This window comes from Leucopleurus acutus, assembly GCF_964270905.1.
Source record: "Leucopleurus acutus genome assembly, chromosome: X".
In the NCBI taxonomy this organism is placed as follows: Eukaryota; Metazoa; Chordata; class Mammalia; order Artiodactyla; family Delphinidae; genus Leucopleurus; species Leucopleurus acutus.
This window is the reverse complement of record NC_139148.1, coordinates 28,032,572-28,053,344: the sequence shown is the minus strand read 5'-3', so window position 1 is coordinate 28,053,344 and position 20,773 is coordinate 28,032,572. Positions and strand designations below refer to the sequence as shown.

Sequence of the window (20,773 nt, the reverse complement as noted above, 5' to 3'; positions counted from 1 at the left end):
TAAATGCTCAGAGCGTACCTTGCACATTTTGTGATTCTAATGATTTATTACAAGAGCAAAGTATTCTTGTTGAACTGTCATTATGAATGCCAAATTACTATGGTATGGACATACAGGAGCACTTACAGATTCTAATAAATAGCCCAGCAATTTTGCTTTGACGTGTGCTCAAAGGACAAAATGTGATGGATGAAAAGAGTCAAATCCAAAAATAAACTAGAAACTTAATAAAAAACACAGCCATCGTAGATGACTGATATTTTGTGTCAATCCCATTTTTGGTAGTATAACATTTATTTTGGAGAAGGGGCAATTACACCTGATATAAACATTGTTTATTAAAGCTTACCACAAGGTGGTTTTATAAAAAAGTTGAACAAGTAGTGTAGTATATATCTAAAATATGTATAAATTCATGCTGCTTATTTCATGGGAATAAAAAATATATAACCATGTGGGCTATTCCCAGACTCATAACTTTCTCCTTAAACCCTGATTAATTTCAACATGTCTTTTACGTTTCTCTCTAGCTTGAATATTTCTGCATCACATCCCTTTTCACTGACTTTTTTTTCTCCCTCCACCCCATTCTCACAGTTTCCTTTCCCCTCTCACAGCCATCACCTATATGGCATTCTTAACCTTTGCGTATATCATGCTAGAGATTTCTCAGACATGTATCAATGCTAGCGACTTCTCAGACAGTGCTTGAAAATGATATCAAAAGGCAAATTATAAATTGTAAATAATAGGCATGTGAAGCAGTAGGAGAACCAATCTTAGTTCTCATTGGTATCAATTCTGACTTCCTGGAGCTGCCTAAATCAGTACTCCCCGTGTATGGGGTTTGGTGGCCTTGCCAACTCAGCTCCTGGAAAGAAAGACAAGAAGAGCCTTTCCAAGATGCTGAGTTACTGCTACCTCTCCTTCATGTCAAAGAAGAAACCAGAGGGCACCGAGGTGGAAAAGAGTGCTACTTACCTCTTGGACTGTTCACCAACTCTGCCCTCTAGCTCTCAGCTGGTGTGGGGAAAGAAATGAAGTGGGAGCTTTTGTTTGTTTATTACTTTTGTCCTCAGCCCCAGGAAATGTTGCAGACTTTTTAAAGACATATTTTAAAAAGTAAGGTCTTTCACAGACTATAAACATAAATGTCTATGTTATATTATTTCATTAGACTAGTTAACTGGCAAATCTCAGGTGAAAATCCCATTTCCTCTAAAAAAGTGAATAGTTCCTCAGTTGTGTGTAGAAGTTTACGTATGCATTACAGAATTAAATATGTAACATTGAATACCATGGATGATTATTCACACACATACATGTGAATTTTTAAAAAACTGTCTAATATTTGTTCTTAGTTCATCAGAGTACCTTGGGTACCATAGCAACGTGAACCTCCTTGATAGAAAGTTTTCATATATTGAATTGAAAGAAAGATAGGAAAATAGAGGTGAAAAATCACATGGTCACATATGCTACTCTATTAAACTAACACTTATTCAAATAATTTTATTTCAAAGTAAATAAAAATAATATTCTTAGAGTCTAAAAACCAAAATGCATATTGAAAATGCTTAAAGTCGTTTTTCTAATCCATATTTTAATACTTAATTGTATTTATTTGAAAATAACATGCATATATGACATATGTTTTAGAAATTAATTAACTGCAGTATTTGGCAACAATTGAGCACATCATTTTTTACTAATGCCCTAATATTTGTTCTAAATTTGGGCATTTAGGTTATTTAAAGCAGAGGGCATTAGATAGAAATCAGTGTCCATTTAAAATAACGTATTTTCACTTAGGAGTGTGTGTTAAAATGTTAAGCTTTGTTGTCATCTCACACACGGCAACATCTGTATTCCTCTGTGAATTAGCATTATAAATGGCAAGTTTAGTTTGCTTCTCTCAACTTTTTTAATTTCTAGAAATGCACTAAAAATCAAAGCCAAAAGAATGCTTTCATAGCAGTTCACTTGTCTGAAATGTTAAAGTACCTTATTCCCCCATCTTCCTACATATGACTAATCACATGTGTCCTTTTGAACTAGGCAGGAGGAAACTTACTTCTTTTAAAAGTTAAAGTACAACATATAAAAGAAAAACTATGAGTGCAGTATCTTAGGATACTGAAAGTTTTAAATTGGATTTTTTTGTGTTTAAATAACATGTTTTATTATCTCTGTTAACGATGTACAGCTTTCTTAAAACCAAAATGAAGACTGTACTTGTTGTTTTTAATCAGAGTGAAGACAATGAGGGTACTGTAAAAGAATTGTTGCAAAGAGGAGACAACTTACAACAAAGAATCACAGATGAGAGAAAGCGAGAGGAAATAAAGATAAAACAGCAGCTGTTACAGACAAAGCATAATGCTCTCAAGGTATTAGAGCTAAAATTATAATATACCTTGCCTGTGTTTTTATTTTTTCATGTGAAGGGTAAAACTCTTGTGCATAAATAAAATCTTCTTAAGACTCTTAGTCACCAGAAATACATTTTTTTTCTGTTCAATGTCTGTGTTTTATTTAACATTTTTGAGTGCTGTCTTTGATTTTGAAAGATGTGTTGCTTAGAAGTTGGGTTTTTTTTTTACTTAGACAAATTTTTCTGAGTAGTAATAGAAAGATATTAACATGCATCATTCATAGTGTTCATATATTTAATTTTGTAGTATAATTTATTTTTGTAAGTTATTTTTACATTTGTCTTGAAAAACCTACTTAACTGCCAGAATAAACAACCTATATATTTTTTAGGCTTTCTGCTTGCGATATTTTATTGATTTGATTTAGAGTAGGTCCACTTTTTTGGTAACCTAGTATTTGTTTAATACTTAATTTTTTCAGTTAACTTCATGTTGCCTTTAAGAGAGTCACTCTTTGCAACTAACTAAGCATTTATAAGTCTAATTTCATTTATATAGGAGTCCTCTAAAATAATCTTAATGTCCTTGAAGAAGAGCTGGTACTCTCATGTTAGCCAGTGATAGCGTATAGCTTCAAGTACCCGTGTGACTCATCTGGATTTGTGCAGGAAGGACAAAATAGAATATTATCTAGTATCTAGAAATAGTATCTAGAAAGTTCTTGAGAAGAGACTGGACATGTGAAGAATTTTGTGAAATAACCTTTTATTTTTTAATGTACTTTTCAATATTCACTATTTGCATGCATGGCTGATTTTTCTAATACTGTTAATTGCTGAGCTTTTCATTGTAAATCACTCTTTTAGAGCTATGTAGCCATGTAGGTGGATCCACCTTGTAGGTGGATAGAGTCTGCTTTCTATATGCAAATAAGAGTGTAAAACCTTTTCCCATATAGTCAGACAAGCAAATAAACACTGCTGAGAATGTAATTACACAATATTGTGCCTGCAGGGAATCCACAAGGAAAGTCTAATTGGCCAGCAGATTTTCTGAAGGTAACTGCTGATAAATATAGTAACTAGAAAAGGCCTCTTCCCCGAGGGAGTGCAAGAGCAAGCCATAATGTGCTCAGAAAATCAGAAAGCTGTGTAATCCACACGCTTCCAACTGTGACCAAGCTTTTAGAAGCATCTACACTGGTCATATGATATGTGTCCTACTGAACAGCAGTGTTTAATGGTTATCTGGCATACCTGTAAAGAAATCTCTATAATGTCTCTTAATACCTTTACACATTACACATCACCTTGTGCTTAGGAAATAAAAAGAGTTTCAGATTTTATGACCACAAGGCCTTTCTCTTGGCAAAGATGTGAGTTGTGTCACCAGTAAGGCATGGCTCAACTCTCATTCACGTGGCTGTATCTTGGTACCTTTGAAAAAAGCAGCATTCCATCTGGCTCATCCTAGGCATTTAATACCTCCACAGGAGCTTTAGAAATTCAACTAAAAATGTAAACTGTAGTAAATTTTACATCCTCAATTTTAAACAAAATGCAGAATGAAATCGAGATCATTTTTGCAAATATATGTTAAATGTGATTAATAAAAATCTACTCCACTTGCCAAACCAATCTACCAAATTCAGTTGTTAATCTGCCAAGTAGCTTCAATTCTAGTCCTTATGAAATATTTCAAAGAAGGTAAAAACTTTCCAATGCAATGAATATTTCAGCAGTCCTTTGATATTCATTATTTTCTTTGGCTCCAGCTATATCTGTACATGAAACCCTAATTGCTACTGCTCTGAAGAAATGAAAGCTGTATCCTGAGCTCTTATGTTCCCTTGTGTTATCGTAAAATAGCATTCAACAAATTCTATTAATCATGGAAGACATTGGGTGGTCTTGTAAGGAGTGAGATGATAAACTTCCCCCCCCTTTGTTGATTTAGTAAGCAGTCACCCTTATTTATCTCATCAGGTTGATTGGAAACCATGCACTTTCCCTTTTCTTTTCTGAATATTTTTTATCATTTTGCATTTGGATTTGATATGATGAGAAAAAGTTTGCCATAACATTTAAATTGTAATTTTCATGTACACTCACAGGTATACATTTTTCACACTTGAATATATATAGCCTGAAGCAATTTATATGCTAACTAAGAACACTTTATATTTCTAATCACAAAATATTAATGGCCTATGCAACTATTTTATAGAGCGTTTTAAGATCATGAATGTAAGTTGCTTGGCTATATAAATTTAAAATTTTTAACCTAGGGCTGAAGATATCAATTTTGGAATTTTTACCTATTTTAAAATTCAAATACAAACTCAATAAGTTTGTACAAGTATGTAGTTAACTCAGTTGAATTCACATATTAAATTATTTCACATAACACAATAATTTAGTTGACTCATTAAGAGTTAATTAAATGTGAAAAATTTCTAAACAAGTTTGAACATGCTAAGAGAAAATACTTGAAGTGGGTTGTTCAGGTTTCTTAGCTTCATGTACATGGGTCCTGTCACATGAATACATAATTTAATCATCTATTTGTATGTTTAGCATTTAAATGTGAATTTAACTGAAACTGAACAAGAAGATGAGGGACCCTAATTATTTTTAAATGACTACAGCCAGAAGTGTAATATACTTGTATATTGATATTTTAATAATGTCTGCACCATGAACAGGATTTGAGGTCTCAAAGAAGAAAAAAGGCTCTAGAAATTTCTCACCAGTGGTATCAGTACAAGAGGCAGGCTGATGATCTCCTGAAATGCTTGGATGACCTTGAAAAAAAATTAGCCAGCCTACCTGAACCCAGAGATGAAAGGAAAATAAAGGTAATGTTGTTTTAGAATGTCAATCCCAGATTTTGTTGCTACAGTTTAATTTATTTAACTTAACCTGTATGGATCATTTTTGAAGTGTTGATGTTTCCACTATTAGTGTTCTCCCCGATTTGATGTATTTCTTTGTATTTTTTTGTTTGTTTTAGTAAATGTATTGTATAAGTGTTTTTCAATTGACATAATGTTGAACGAATAAAATGTTTTATTCTTAGACAATGTAAAATGAATTAAGAAATGTCATATGTTTTCTGGTAAAATTGTAATTGACTCTGTGTATCTTTGTTCCAGATGAACAAATGACTTATCGGTATATGGACGACTTCTATCTCATGTTAGCACATTCATTTCATCAGAGCATCTTCACACATCAGTGTCAAATCTTTATAGATTTATTTGTTGCATATTGTCTGAAGATGTTTTTTCTGTTATTATTTTACACTCTTTATTTTGCTTCATTCTCTGTTGAGTTCCTCAAAACTCTAAAAAGGAAATAAATTACTTATTCACTTACCCTCTAAATTATATTCTATATGGATGGTCCCTAAGAAATGATGAATAATCACTGCAATTTGGGTCAGCCCCAAAACACTAGAGGAATTGAGAAGAAAGAAAACTGTTAGATCAATTTCAGTATTTTCTCAATTAGAATATCTAAAACTGAGCATTCAAAAGATAACTGAAATAATATTTGGATTCTTGGGTGAAGATGACAGTGATGGCTTCCATACTTATAAATTATGAAAAGTGACAATAAAATGACAACAGCCTATGAAATTTCTGGGACAGGTATGTGCTGCTTATAGGTTGGTTAATGTGGTTAGCTAACTGCCCTGGGCCCTGTATTGGTTTTGCTCAATAGGAAATTGATCGTGAGTTGCAGAAGAAGAAAGAGGAGCTGAATGCAGTGCGTAGGCAAGCTGAGGGCTTGTCTGAGGATGGGGCAGCAATGGCAGTGGAGCCAACTCAGATCCAGCTCAGCAAGCGCTGGCGGGAAATTGAGAGCAAATTTGCTCAGTTTCGAAGACTCAACTTTGCACAAATTGTGAGTTGTTACTGGCAAACCTACATATGTGTTTGCAACTACTACTCTAATAACAGAGGCCTACTAACCAATAGAAAAAAATCTGGGTGCAATTTCAAAGTGCTAATATGCAATCTGAAAGTGAGTAGTTCCCCCTCACTTTGGGCTTCTGTAACACTAGTGGTTAATTTTTCAGGTTAAAAACATAATCCCTTAACATATCATAGGAAACAGCCCCCTTATCAAAAATGAAAAATACATCTTAATTTCTTTTGCCACATCATTTTTTCATAACACTGGAAATGTGAATTTGTCAATTTATCATACATTTACTTTATTTCAGCGTCTAATCCAAAAATATGTATTGCTTTCCTGAGACCATCCCATGCTAATTTTACTTTCTTAATGTATACATGGTAAATAATAAATCTTTTGTGAAACAACTTCTTATACCAGCTTGCACAAGGCCTTCTTATCTCATTGACTTATAGAATAATAGCTTAGTCCTCATACCTCGCTTAGCTACTCAATGGGTTAAAAGGCTTATTAGAAGGATTGTATGCCTAGTAAGATTGTTAATAATTGATAGCAGGTTGAAAAATATCAAATATTGTTACTACTGAACTATTATAAGCCAAAAGGAAAAGAAACAACTGCTCTTCTTTCTTTCAAACAACTGGATGGAAATTTTGTGATTCTCTCTTTAAAAACACAATCCATAATCGTAAGCTTGGTCTTTTTAGCTCTTCATCTGTAGTAGGGAATAAACCATAGGGATTTTCTAACAGGTACATTTTTGTTCCTATTCTGAGATATTGTAAAGTGAAGCAGAATGGTCACCACTCTGTCATTATGCAAAGACAGTGCTCCTCACAAAACCAGGGTCTGAAAGTCTGGAAAATGAGGCTTTGTAATTATGTTAGGTCGACTTACATGAAACCAACAGATATTCAACCCTTTTTGACCTATGTTAATGACAATTGCATTCGTTTCAACCCATAGGTGAGAGTTTCTTGGGAATTTCTTCTGTGATGTTGTTGATTCCATTTAATACGGGGTAAATGTTTGAATATGTCTTAAACAATTAATATAACTTTATTTTATAAGCATATAATTTTGTTAATGTTGCTTATTAACCAAGGGAAAAAAATACTGCATATTGTTACTTCTTTTAACGTGTTAGAAAAATCCATGAATACACTGTTTTCTAAGGAATCCAGTACCTTAAGATTTAATAGTAGCTGAATATTCTGAGAAATTGGAAGTAGTAACGTAAGGTATGTTGAAACTATATTACATTTAAAGTCCAATTCTAACTCATTGCACGTTTCAGCCTATTATCCTTCATAGTAGATATTATGAGCATAATATGTCATAAATTACTCAAGCTTACACTAACAGAAAGCCTGTGTCTGTGGATGCAAAATGAATTGAAAGATTAAGGCAACCATAAAGAAAATTTAAGTAAAATATTTTTGCCTCGATTTAATACATCATTTAAGTCCTCCACTTTGAATTATCTTACTACTCACTATTTTCTGCATTCCAATTTCCCCCATATCTTGACACACCCAGGATTAATTTTTCTTTTACAACTTAGTCAAGGTAAGTTATTAACACTTTATAGTTAAATAGACACAGGATCAAAAATCTCCATAAACAACTCACTTAAAATGCCATTGTGTCCTTGCACATAATAGGCTCTAACAAATATTTGTAAAACGAAATAATGATTGGTGAAATAAAGTAAGGATAAGTGAACCAGTATGGAATTTTTAAAATAAATTATAGTAAGATACTATAATATATTTTCTTCATAAAACATTTCTTCTTGATTTTATATCTGAAGGATCCAAAATTCATAAGGTGCCTTGCTTGGGGAAAATATTTTTATGTTAACTTTTAATTTTCCATGATAATAGAAGCAATAACAATATGCATGAAGAATAATCCATTTACTATTATAATTATATTTAGCTTTGGATTTTTATTAGACCTGAAAGATGATACAGATGGATAGACAGACAGATGAATAGACAGATAAATCCAAGATGTATCTTTATATTCCACTGATTACTAATACATATTAAAAAACTGATTTCACATGTCCACTGGTTAGAGTCACCTTTCCCAGTTAATCTAAGGTGAGGATATTTGAGATAGCCACAAGCAAACGGCTTAACTAAAAGTTATGTTTGGGGTAATCCTACAATGGCTCTGATGTAGCACAGGTAGTCATAGCTTCACAATTCCTTTCCTTCTCTTCCATTGCCCTTCTCTATTTCTTTCATCTTTCTTCTTCTCAAATGTCCCTTTTTCTTCTCTCTGTATATAAACTCTAGACTTTCTTTGGGCTCAGGGATTTTTCAGTTGATCTTTCATATCTTAGCAGTAGTAATCCAAGATGGTAGAAAGCACTATGAAGTGCTTAACATTTGAGAACTGAGTTTAAAATGAGAACTCAATTGTCTTTACTTTAGAGATAAAGACTCAGAAATGGACTAAGCAGTGTAAAATTAGTGTACTTCAGGGACTATGTCCAGGTCAGAGTTATATATGGCAATAGTAAAGCTCAGAAAAGCCATAGAACTTTGTCTCAGGGAGCCATGAAGCAGCCCCAGGCCAGGTAGGAGTGCAGACCAAACCAGAGAAGAGAATATCTGCAAATCATTGTCCTCAGGACAATCCTGGAGACCAGAAAGAAGGGAAAACAGACTGGGCGAAAGCAGGTAAGATTTTCTCCAGGTATTGAGCATGTTGAAGCCCCCACCCTAGTTAGGAATACAAGACATTTCTAATGTAGTTCCTTTTGGCTTAGAGACCTGGCTGTTCAGTGAAGACCAAACAACGACTGTAAACTGAACATAAGGAATGTTTTCTGTAGGATGTTTTATAACAGCAGTGTGTTCTAGTAAAATAGACGACTCCCTGGGATGAACAGCCCTGATTGTGAATCCCATTGATTCCATCTGCTGGTTGTGTGATCACCAGTCTCTCCCAGCCTGGTTTCCTCCATCTCTACCATGGGGATGAGGATGTTTGTGTTAATGAAATATATGTAAAATACCCGCTACATTATAGAGGTTAAGTGAATCAATTGTTTTCTTCCTCTTCCTATATAAAAGTTAACATTGGAAAGGAGACACATTATTTTAAAAATTTATAATATCTTTGTAGGTCATTAAGAGAATTAGGCTCAGTGGGTACCACAGATTTAAAATGTTATTGGGGCTTCCCTGGTGACGCAGTGGTTGAGAATCCACCTGCCAATGCAGGGGACACAGGTTAGAGCCCTGGTCCAGGAGGATCCCACATGCCGCGGAGCAACTAAGCCCGTGCACCACAACTACTGAGCCTGCGCTCTAGAGTCCGTGAGCCACAACTGCTGAAGCCCATGTGCCTGGAGCCCGTGCTCCGCAACAGGAGAAGCCACAGCAATAAGCCCCGTGCACCGTAATGAAGAGTAGCCCCTGCTCACCGCAACTAGAGAAAGCCCCCTCGCAGCAACGAAGACCCAACGCACCCAAAAATAAATTAATTAATTAAATAAATTTATAAAAAAATAAAATGTTATTAACAACAGATAGATCTATTTTGTTCAATGTAAATTGCAAATTAGGCTCCGTAATCTTTGGCCAGGTAGTTTTGCTTAGAGTCACAAAATATTTGCAGGAAATTTCATACAAAGCTGGTGATTCTACCAATGAAGGCATAATTCTCCATAAACTTGACAATAGAGCATTATCTAAATTATTTTCTATAGCAAGGTAAAGAAAAAGAGGAAAAAACATAAAGGCTTTGAAAATTTCTTAATAGAAAACTATGCATAATTTTATTAAGCTTAATTTTAGCATTAGACAGTTAACCTCAGAAATCCCAAGAAAATACAACCACAAAATTGCACAGTGAGGATATATAACAATCTGGAGCTTATGTGAAACTCCTGAGCAAAATAAGCTCACAGACTAAAATTACAATGGGTATAAAAAGATTCCTTTTGTGAGTGATGTTAACACACCAAAAAATAAAAGGAGTATGCACACCTGAGGAAATTAGAGATAAGAAGATAGTCAGTAAAGGACATGAAATTGTGTTTTTTAATGTTCAAAAAGATTTAGAAAATAAGGATGGAATGGAATTCTTACAATAGGAACAGGCCATTTTGAAGAGTGAATAGGAAACTTTGATAAAATAGAGTCTAGAAATTAACATAATTATTGAAATAATAAATCAAACAACTTTTTAATGGTGGATTCATTATAGAATAAAAAAGAATATATTACTTGAAAGATGAGGAAAATTTTGCTTTGCTGAAAATACTGAAAGATGGAGAGGATAGAATAAAAAGCTCAGACATATGCCTAAAAAGAGTGGAGAGCCTGAGGAAGAGACATTATTTTATATAAATGACTGACATTTAACAAAATCGAATAAATCTCAATTTACATGAGTCCTCAAATTTAATAAAGCTCAATTTACATGAGTCCTCAAACTGAATAAGGCTCAACCAGTGTGTAATAAATAAAAACAAGTTCACACCTAGCAAGGTCTGCATGAAACCCAGAACATCAACGATCAGGAAGATCATCATAAAAGCTACCAAGGACTAAAGGCAGAAACTGCTGCAGGCTGGCTGACTTTTCCTCAACAATAGATGTTAGAAGAAAATGAAATAATATCTTCCATAATATCTAATGTGCAAGGCGAATGTTCAAAAGAATTCTGTCAACTGTGATTCAAGAATGAAGACAAGATATTTTCAGATATACAAATATTTTCAGATAAAGGAACACTAAGAATACATTATCTAAGACTCTTTCAGAAAGAAGTACTAAACGATGTGCTAGTGTAAGAAGGAAAATGGAGCTGGAGAGAAGGAGCAAGCTACATAAACGTCTATAAAATGATTTTCTATATATAAAAAAAGGGAAAAATTATCTTGTAATTAGTTACTAAAATTGTGGCAATTTCTGCAAAGGAAAACATTGAGTGCTATGAGAATATAAAAGTGATTTGATCTTACAGCAAGGAGAATACAATAAATAAAAGGCTTGTTCTAGAAGGTAGCAGCAAATATAAGGCTTGTGCCTAATGTGTTCAGTGTGAATTATTGCCAACTATCATCTTTCTAGGAGGCAAAAAAAATGTAGTAAACCTTTAGAATAGGCATACATGCATGACCTGTCCCAGGAAGGGAAGCAAAAAAAAAAAAAAAAATATATATATATATATATATATATATATATATATATATACACACACAAAATACAAAAATACATCTTAGTGGAAGAAGGAAAAGCAATGTCCCTTTTCTAAATACGACAACTGCATTTACCCTGGATATCCCATGGCTTCAAATACCAAGTAAATAATACTGATATTCAACATTTTACATCCAACAACTTCTTATTCAACTTCTTATTTTAGATGCCTAACAGGTATCTCACACATAAGGTCGCCAAGTCAAGAATAATTAATTTTCTCTCCTACATAAATTGGCTGCTACCAAGCTCTCCAGGTGTTAGTAAATTGCCCTTTCACCTAGGTCCAAAGCCTAGGCATCATCCATGATTCCTCTTTGCTCTTACATCATGCATGGAATTCACTTCAAATTCTGTTGGCTCTACCTGCAAAATAACATCTTTAATTGGACCACTGCTCAGTACCCTTATTGGAGAAACCTTAGCGTATTATCTTTCATCTTGATTACTTCAGCAGCATCTAATCCTTGCTTCCCATATTTTCCCACCTACACTATAGTCTCCTTAGTGAAGCCAGAGAATTCCTAAAGCTTATGTGAGATTCTCTCAAGCCCCTGCTGCTCACTACCCTTTTAATGAAATTTTACGAGCTTCTACGTAGTTTGGTTCCTGCCTCTCATTCCTATATTACTCCAACTTTATCTCCCTTTTTGCCATTCTCCTGTCATAGAAGCATAAAAGTTTCTCCTCTATACTTAAACACACAGCATCATTTCCACCTCAGGACCTTTGTACATATTGTTTCTTCATGGAATATTTTCCACGTAGACTTTTACATGGGTACTATAACTTAGCCGTCTTTTCATTTAGAAACAATGAACGTTTAGTGGAACTTTGATGTAGAATCTAGACAGGTAATACTTAATAGGTATTTTTTCTATTTTAAAAATATTTTATACTCCTTATAATTATACATGCCAACTGGGAGTTTAAGACACCTCTTCAGAACGGCAGATTTTAGTACAGTTACTTCTGGAAGTGTGTATACTGAGAAAAGACAAAGTTCTTGAAACTTAACACTGAGGTAGTAAAGAGGGAATATGAGGATGATTATAACAACGTATTGCAAAGGATAGCTTTTACTACATCAGAGTAAATTGTAGTAAGGTATTTTAACATTAAAAGTACACATTGCCAAAATATAGAACTTCTTGAAAAGTTAATAGAAAATTGTTAGATTTATTTAAATGCCACAAGAAATGCATTATACAAGTTAGTCCTTAAGTGAATAATTTGTAAAATGAAAACACTTACAGTGTACACATTCCTCTACTAACTTTTAAAAATTGTTTGAATTTGAATGGAACTTTACATTTACAAAATGTTTTCATATGTATCTAGTTTGTTCCCACCAGTAACCCTCTCAAGTAAGTATTATTTTCATTGTCATTTTCCAGAAAGGAAAATTAATCTAAATAAAGTTAAGGAGATTGTCCAAGGGCACATGTAAGAAATGGAAGACACCTAACTTGAACTTAGTGCTTCCCAAGATACAGTGAGAGCTATTCAAAAGAAAGAAAAGATATCTAGCATCCAAGTAAGTTTGAGAAACACTGGATTAAGCAAAGTTTCCTTAGTCTAGAATTTTACAGGGCTTTTGATATGCAAATGTGATTATGAATTTCTATGAGGGGAATAGATTCTGCAGACTTTCACATCTGGATAGTCGCAGTACAAAGGAGGAAATTTCATTTCAGTTTTATGATAGTATTCCTGTTTGAGTGATTGTGAAGAACTAATGTTCTTCAGAAAAAAAAAATTGGGAAAAACATCACTTTATCATTATGCTTTTGTTATTTTGGATTTTCTTAAAATGAAGCAGAGATGTACAAAAAAGTAATCACAAAGCTGCTTGCCATCACCTTATGTAAAATAATGTCTGAACCTAGATTTCATTCTGCACTACTCATTTTTTGTACATTTGCTTCTATCACATAATGATAACCATTTAATGTTGAGACCAAAATAAAGGGGAAACTTACTTTTTGAATAATTGCTACATGGAATTTTTCTTTGCCTTGAAGTAACAACAAAGACCATCAGAGCTGCCAATGCAAGATCCTTAGAGAATATGGTGACATAAATAATTTTCTTATTTAGAGACAGAGTGCTCTTTAGTAAACAGAGTTGTGAATATAAAAGACTAATGATGGTTGCTAGGGAAATGGACCAGGAGGTAGCTGCTTATAAAATTTTCCTCCTCTGAGCTTCAATTTTGTAATTAACATATCACAAGAGTTAAGAAAAAATAGATAAATCAAGACTCTATGTTTCTCTAGACTGTTGTGACCATAATAGTTACTGCCATTTCTCTAGTAATTTTTTTTTTTCTGGTTTCTAGTTTATGTAAGAGAATCAGTTTAATGGTTGTTTAGTAAATAGAGTATGTTAAGCTAGAATCAACTTCCAGGAAGATAACCATCTGATTGATTTCCTCACCTCTCATTTCAAATGTATGGAAATTCTGGATAAAATACAATTTTAAAACAGTTTAGCTGAGCTCAAAATATGTGATGGAGCCTCCCTTCTTCCTAGTTGCCATAAATGAGCACATCATCTCATGTGATACTAAGCCTGGATTGAGGGCCTCATGGTTAGGAGAAAGGTTTAAAGGCTTTTAGTAGAAAATATGTAGCGTTATACAACATCTGCTAGAGATGTAAATGGAAACCCTGTCTAAATGTTGAATTTTCAAGGGCTTCCCTTGACAGGTAGAGGGGGAATAGATAAATCCAGCTCCCAAGGCCAATTCATCTGGCAAGGATTCTGACTGGAGAAACAAATTTGTGAAAGTTATTTCTGAGTTGTGGGGGATCTGAATTTTGACACCAACCACAAGCCTCTAGACTCCTGAACTGAGAAATTAATATAAAATTGTTCCCAGGTTGGTGAAATCCTTAGAGTTTTCTCACAGAATCATACAATAAATCACTCTTTTAGGAGTGTCCCACAGACACACGAACACTGAAGATTGGTTCACAATGAACTATTAGAACTCACATGAAGAAATAATATATTTTGACTTAGAGTTATCTAACGTAACAATCAAGAGAATTAGTGCTTCATGAACTTAATAGAAAACTACTTCACGCTCTAAAGTAAATATGTCGAAAATAAAATAGAGACCAAGGCATAAAATAAACATTAATTTATAAAAATACTGACACAGTTATTTATGATGATAACACATTGAATAACACTTCTGGAAACCAAAAGCTAGTCATAGAAATAAAAAAAACCTAAGAGTGTGTGTTAAACACCTAACTAAACAAACATGAGAAAATTAGAAAGTCATTATGATAAAATTATCAGAATACACCACATAAAGATAAAAAATACAAAAATATGAAATATTGAGAGAACAGAATAATAAGTTTTATGTCTAATATAATTGCAAAAGAAAATGACAGATTATGTGGGACACAATATTTGAGGAAAAATGACTAAAAATTTCCCAGATCATAAGAAAGGCATGAACCCACAAATAGAATAAACACATTGGCGTCCCAACCAAGATTAATTGAAGTAAATCTATGAAAACATAAAGAATATATAAATACCTTATAAAAGACACAGGACACGTACATATGTGAGCAGGAGAGTCTCATTTAACTGAAGGTTCTGATAATCAGTAAAAAATCTCCAAATTTCTATTGTATTGCTATTGCAAAATCAAGACTAGGCCACTGTTTATAAAGTGGATTCCACTCATGTTAGAAAAACTGATATTTTGTAATACCTCTTATGCTTGGAATAAGAAAACCTAGGATTATATCCTGCATCTCTCATTACCTGTGCAAATTGGACTAAATATTTGAGCCTCCGGATAAAGTTAATAACTCCTTTCTTATAGAATTAAGAGAGATAATCAACCACCAAAAATGTTGAAGTTCTAAAATATTTTTTATTAAGGCCACTGGTTTGAAGGACAACATGCAGAAGTTTCGGTGTCCAGAGTTCACACTGCTTAGTGTCCTGAGAAACTGAAAGCCAGAAACTTAAGGTATTCTGAGTTGGTAGTGTCCCATGTACCTAACAGAAGCAGATACAAATACATTCTAGTTTGACACTGCTTAAATCCAGACTTTAAATAATTCCCACAGATAAAGTTCTAAGAACATGCTTGTAGAATTAAAATGGCAGTTCCAATGAGGAAAAAAGCAGTAGAATCCAACTCCTAAAGACAGAAGATAATGAATTAATCAGGTACAAAATGTAAAGTAAACATGTTTAACTTTTTTAGAGTAGTAAAAGTTTGCATCAAAAGTATGAGTTAAGGACCAGAGATAATAAGATAATGACCAGGGAATTTTGAAAAGAATCAAATAGAACTTCAAGAAATAGAAGAATATAATAATTGAAATTAATAATTCATTGGACAAGTTAAGCATCAAATTAGATATAACAGAAATGAGAATTAGAAAATTGGAAGATAGATAAAATAAATTACCTAACACGCATAGAGACCAAAATATTAAAAAAAAATAAAAATTCGAAAGAAAGGATAAGAAAGGTAGAGAGTGAGAATGTCAAATATAGAAGGAAAGCATGGAGTAAAAGTATAAGAGGCCCTATTTGAAGTGATAATTGCTTAGGGTTTTCTAAAATTAGTGAAAGTTCCAATAGGTTGAAAATAAGTAAATATCAAGCTGTTTTCCTTTTTCATAAAGAGAAATACACCCATATACCATCATAATGAAACTGATAAATTCCAAAGCCAAAGAGAGACACTTTACCTAGAAAGTAATGACATGTATAATGACAGCTGATTTTAGAGCAGTGATAAAAGCCAGAAAGTGATAGAATAATGTCTTCAAAAATGATGAAAGAAAAACCAGCTATGATTCTAGAATTGTATACTCATAGGAACTCTCGTTCTTTCAAGAGTAACATTGGGGCTTCCCTGGTGGCGCAGTGGTTGAGAGTCCACCTGCCGATGCAGGGGATATAGGTTCGTGCCCTGGTCCGGGAAGATCCCACATGCCGCGGAGCAGCTGGGCCTGTGAGCCATGGCCGCTGAGCCTGCGCGTCTGGAGCCTGTGCTCCGCGACGGGAGAGGCCACTGCTGTGAGAGGCCCACTAACATTGAAATAAAGATCTTTTCGGGCAAACAAAAACTGAGAGAGATAACCAGTGAGAAAGTCTCACTGAAGGATCCTCAGGTTTTTTTTAGTTGGTTGGTTGGTTGGTTGGTTGGTTGGGTTTGTTTTTTGTTTTGGGGGTTTTTGTTTTGTTTTTGGAATTAGCCACTGTTAATGTATATTCAGTTATCAGTCTATACATCTTCATGTTGTGTTAAGATAATTTTATATCCTGGACTTTCACTAAATATTATATCATATGTCTTTTTCTATGTTAGTAAAATGAAGTTTTGGAAACATTTTTAGAGCCTACATAATATTCCACAGCATGTATGCACCACAGGGTTGGTTTGTGAACAGAAGGAGAATAACCCTAGATAGATGATTTAAGATGCAAGGGAGAATGATGAGCAAAGAAAATGCTAAACCACGACAAAAGCCTGAAGAAATATTTGCTATATATAAATTTGTGTAAATTATGTACTAAAGTACAAAATAGGACTAAAATACTGGACGTCAGTGACATATAGTATAGAAGGAAATTGGTTGGACTTCCTCACCTCATTACCTCCTTTCTGGATGTTCCTTCTCAGACTCCATTGGTGGTGCCTCCTTTTCTCCTGTAACGTGGACATGCCTCAGCACTCAGTCCTGGGACATTTTCCACTTTCTATCTATACTCCCTGCCTTGCTTTTTTCATCCAGTCTCGTGACTTTAATACCAGGTTATAAGTTCATGACCACAACATTTTTATAAACAGACCACTCTTCTCCCCTGAACAATAGTGGCAACACTGCCCTTTCAAAATTTGGGGTACCCTTGCTTTCCTTTACCTATTCTCAACACAATAAACAGAGACATCATTTGAAAATATAAATCAGGTGTGCTTTATGTGATGAAAATGCTCTGATGGATTCCAATCTATTTTAGAGTACAATCCAAAATCCTTACATGAGTTTTAAAGGATATATGACTTTGGCCCCTATTAGCTCTCTGGAGTTAATCTCTTAGTACTCTACCTCTTATCCCCTCTGCTCTACCTACATTGACCTCTTCACTCTTCCTTGAACATATCGGGCAGATCCCCTTTGCACTGTATGTCCTAAGCCTAAAACTCTGTACCCCCAGATGTCTATATGACCCCTTCACTCTGCCTTCAAGTCTTTATTCGAAAGTGTTCTTCTTGGTGACACACTTCATCGACCCCTTCCCCATTTATTATTCTCCATAAAATGCATTACCAGGAATGTTATAAATATTTTCACTCTTTATCTTATTATCTATCTCCCTCCCTATGATGAAAGCTCCAAAAATGCAGGGATTTTCATCTTTTTTTCTTTTCTTTTCTTTTCTTTTTTTTTTTTTTTTTTTTTTTTGCCGCTGTGTCCTCAGAACCAAAAGAAGTGACTAGCAAGTAGTAGGTACATAGTATATATTTGTTGAATGAATCAATCAATCAATCAATCAATGATGAATAAAATCATTGTAAGATCCTCTTAATGCTCAGGAGACCACGCAAAATTCATTGTGCATGCTGATAATTTTAGAGTAACTATTAACCTGATAAAGAGTATAAAATTTTTGAAGTAGAGAGAGAGAAAAGTAAACATATAAACTATCAAAATAAAATAATCCAAACAGGAAACTGAGGCTTAAGAACACTAGTTGAATTGGCCAAGGAGAGTAATCCACTACATTAACACAGGGCTTTGATTTTTCTGCATCTCTCCAGACCAAAGCCATTACTGTGTATGAAATAAGATGTCAATTGCAAGTTAATATTCTTGTAAGTTTAAACAAATTCACCATTTTATAAATAAGAGTTATACAATGTAGTACCTCAGAAATATTACCTCAAGTGATACTCTAAATAGCACAGTAAATTAAAAATATTAATATAAGTGTGTTAAACTAGACTCATGGCTTATATTAACATGCACAGTTATTGTATAGTTAGGTTATGTCTATGTTAGGTACATAATTTTATATGTTATTTATCTTCTGAATTACAGTAAAGAACTATAGTCACAATTCAATTTGATGTCCAATATATAAACTTTAAAATAACATTACCTTTCTTATAGTAATATACTGTATCAAATTTTTCTATTGGAAATTTAGCACAATCTTCTAGAGATATTATTGATGGTAAATATATTAATAATGATAGATTTTCCATAAATGTTAGATACAAACACAAAATTGAATCTGATGCATTATTGGAAGGTGCAGTTTTATTATGTAATTTTATTAGTAAAATTAGAATAAATATCCCTCATTTTTGGTATCAGACAAAGTAACTTATTTCACTAAAATTAATATTCTCTTTCTTGGAATGATACTATTTGAAACATGATTTTATTTGATAGAACTATTTTGGAACAGTCTGTTACAATTGTGAATAAAAGCATTAAGCAAAGCTTATCTTTTCTTAGTCTAATGGAAATTATTATGAATATCAGTTATTTTGTTGTGTGATAACAGATTTTCTGAGGCTAGTTGAGGCATACAAGTCTAGATTTTTACAACAAAGTATCTCTAATCCTTATAACAACCAAACAGACTAAAATTTGTCAAGCAACTTCCCTGAGTTCCCATAAAATTAAGAACAAGGATTCCAACATCAAGGTATAGTTATAATTATTAAATTAACAAAGAGATCTGTTGATATTGTCTTTTTTAGGCGAGGTATTGTTTTATTATATTGGTTTCTTTTTATAATTTGTTTTTAATGAGAACCCTCTAATAATGACAAGGGTTCAGGAAAATTAGAATTCCATACACTTAATGGGAGTCAATAAAGAAACAAGTTTTATTTTGGATACATTGAATTGGTATTTCTTTCATTCAATAAACATTTATCTAGTGCCTCTCATGTGCCAGACAACACAAAACGTGAAAGAACATTGGTGAATCCATAGCAATCATACAAAAGACGTGATATTTGATAAATATAACTCATACAACGAAAAGAAAAAAAAGTACAAGAATTTATACACAGCAATTTGACCTCCGTTTGTAACATAACAATAAAAAGTGTAATTTTCTCCAATCTAAATTTGCTTTCAAAATATGGAACACCAGCTGGAAGGGAGCTCAGATGGCTTCTGCAGTGGGGTTGGTAATATCCTTCTGAGCATGCCTGCAACAACTGGTTGAAATAATTGAATCACTTGCACCATCTGTGAATCATTCTGATTCTTCAGTGATTACTTAAGAGTCTCATTGTATGGAACATATTCTTAGAACACATGAATAAAATTAATTCAAGTGTATAGCTTTCCTAACTTTGATTTTCATGAAATTAAAAAAAGGGTTGTTACAATGTTTTCAAGTTTGCTGAGTTCTCAGATATTTCTTCTGCCCTTTTTTATGAGCCAATGGCTTTTGAAACCTTAAAGTGTGTTTGAAATTTAGTTTTATTCTTACTGATACAAATGCATTTATTCACAGGGACTTCATTTACAACATAATTTTGCTTAAAAATTCTGTAATTTCTACCCTTTTATTTCTTTAATCTCTGAGTGTAATACTCAATAAGTAATAGCTATCTACTAGAGAACTAAATGAAAGTCCAAGCTGATTGCATTCTCAAATTTAACACCATATGCTATAATCATGAGCAATTTTTTTAACATTTTATTTTATATTGGAGTATAGTTGATTAACAATGTTGTGTTAATTTCAGGTGTACAGCAAAGTGATTCAGTTATGCATATACATGTATCTATTCTTTTTCAAATTATTTTCCCACTTAGGTTGTTACATAATATTGAGCAGAGTTCCCTGTGCTATACAGTAGGTCCTTGTTGGTTATCCATTTAAAATATAGCATTTTAAATATAGCAGTACATGTCATGGTGACTAATCCATGGATAAAAGGTGCATGGCTAAAATGAAAAGCAAGAGTCCATATCTGTGCAAATTTAAGATGTTTAGATTAATTCATAACTTAGAGGCATTATTAGCTGGATAGCTGGATAGTGATACATGGGCACTTTTGCCAAGACAAATCAACTGAGAAGTTTTCCAGAAGATCCATGCAAATAGTTTTCCATAATAGTTACTACATTTTTATCTAATAGAATGTCTGGGTGGCAAAATATAAATAAATGAATTATTTAAGAAATACAGTAATCTGTAATGTTTACAACTCCCTTTATGATCT

General features: G+C 33.3%; 1 protein-coding gene across 2 annotated transcripts in view; it reads left to right on the top strand.

The window, feature by feature from the left end:
* The window catches only part of DMD (dystrophin), a gene marked incomplete at its 5' end in the record, with an annotated part of 2,126,456 nt that overhangs the window by 851,337 nt on the left and 1,254,346 nt on the right, over positions 1-20,773 (top strand). For both annotated transcript variants that reach the window (XM_082864911.1, XM_082864910.1), the window contains 3 exons: positions 2,253-2,390; positions 5,080-5,232; positions 6,101-6,283. In XM_082864911.1, coding sequence (XP_082721037.1) covers positions 2,253-2,390; positions 5,080-5,232; positions 6,101-6,283 — 474 coding nt within the window. The remainder of the gene's footprint in view (positions 1-2,252; positions 2,391-5,079; positions 5,233-6,100; positions 6,284-20,773) is intronic.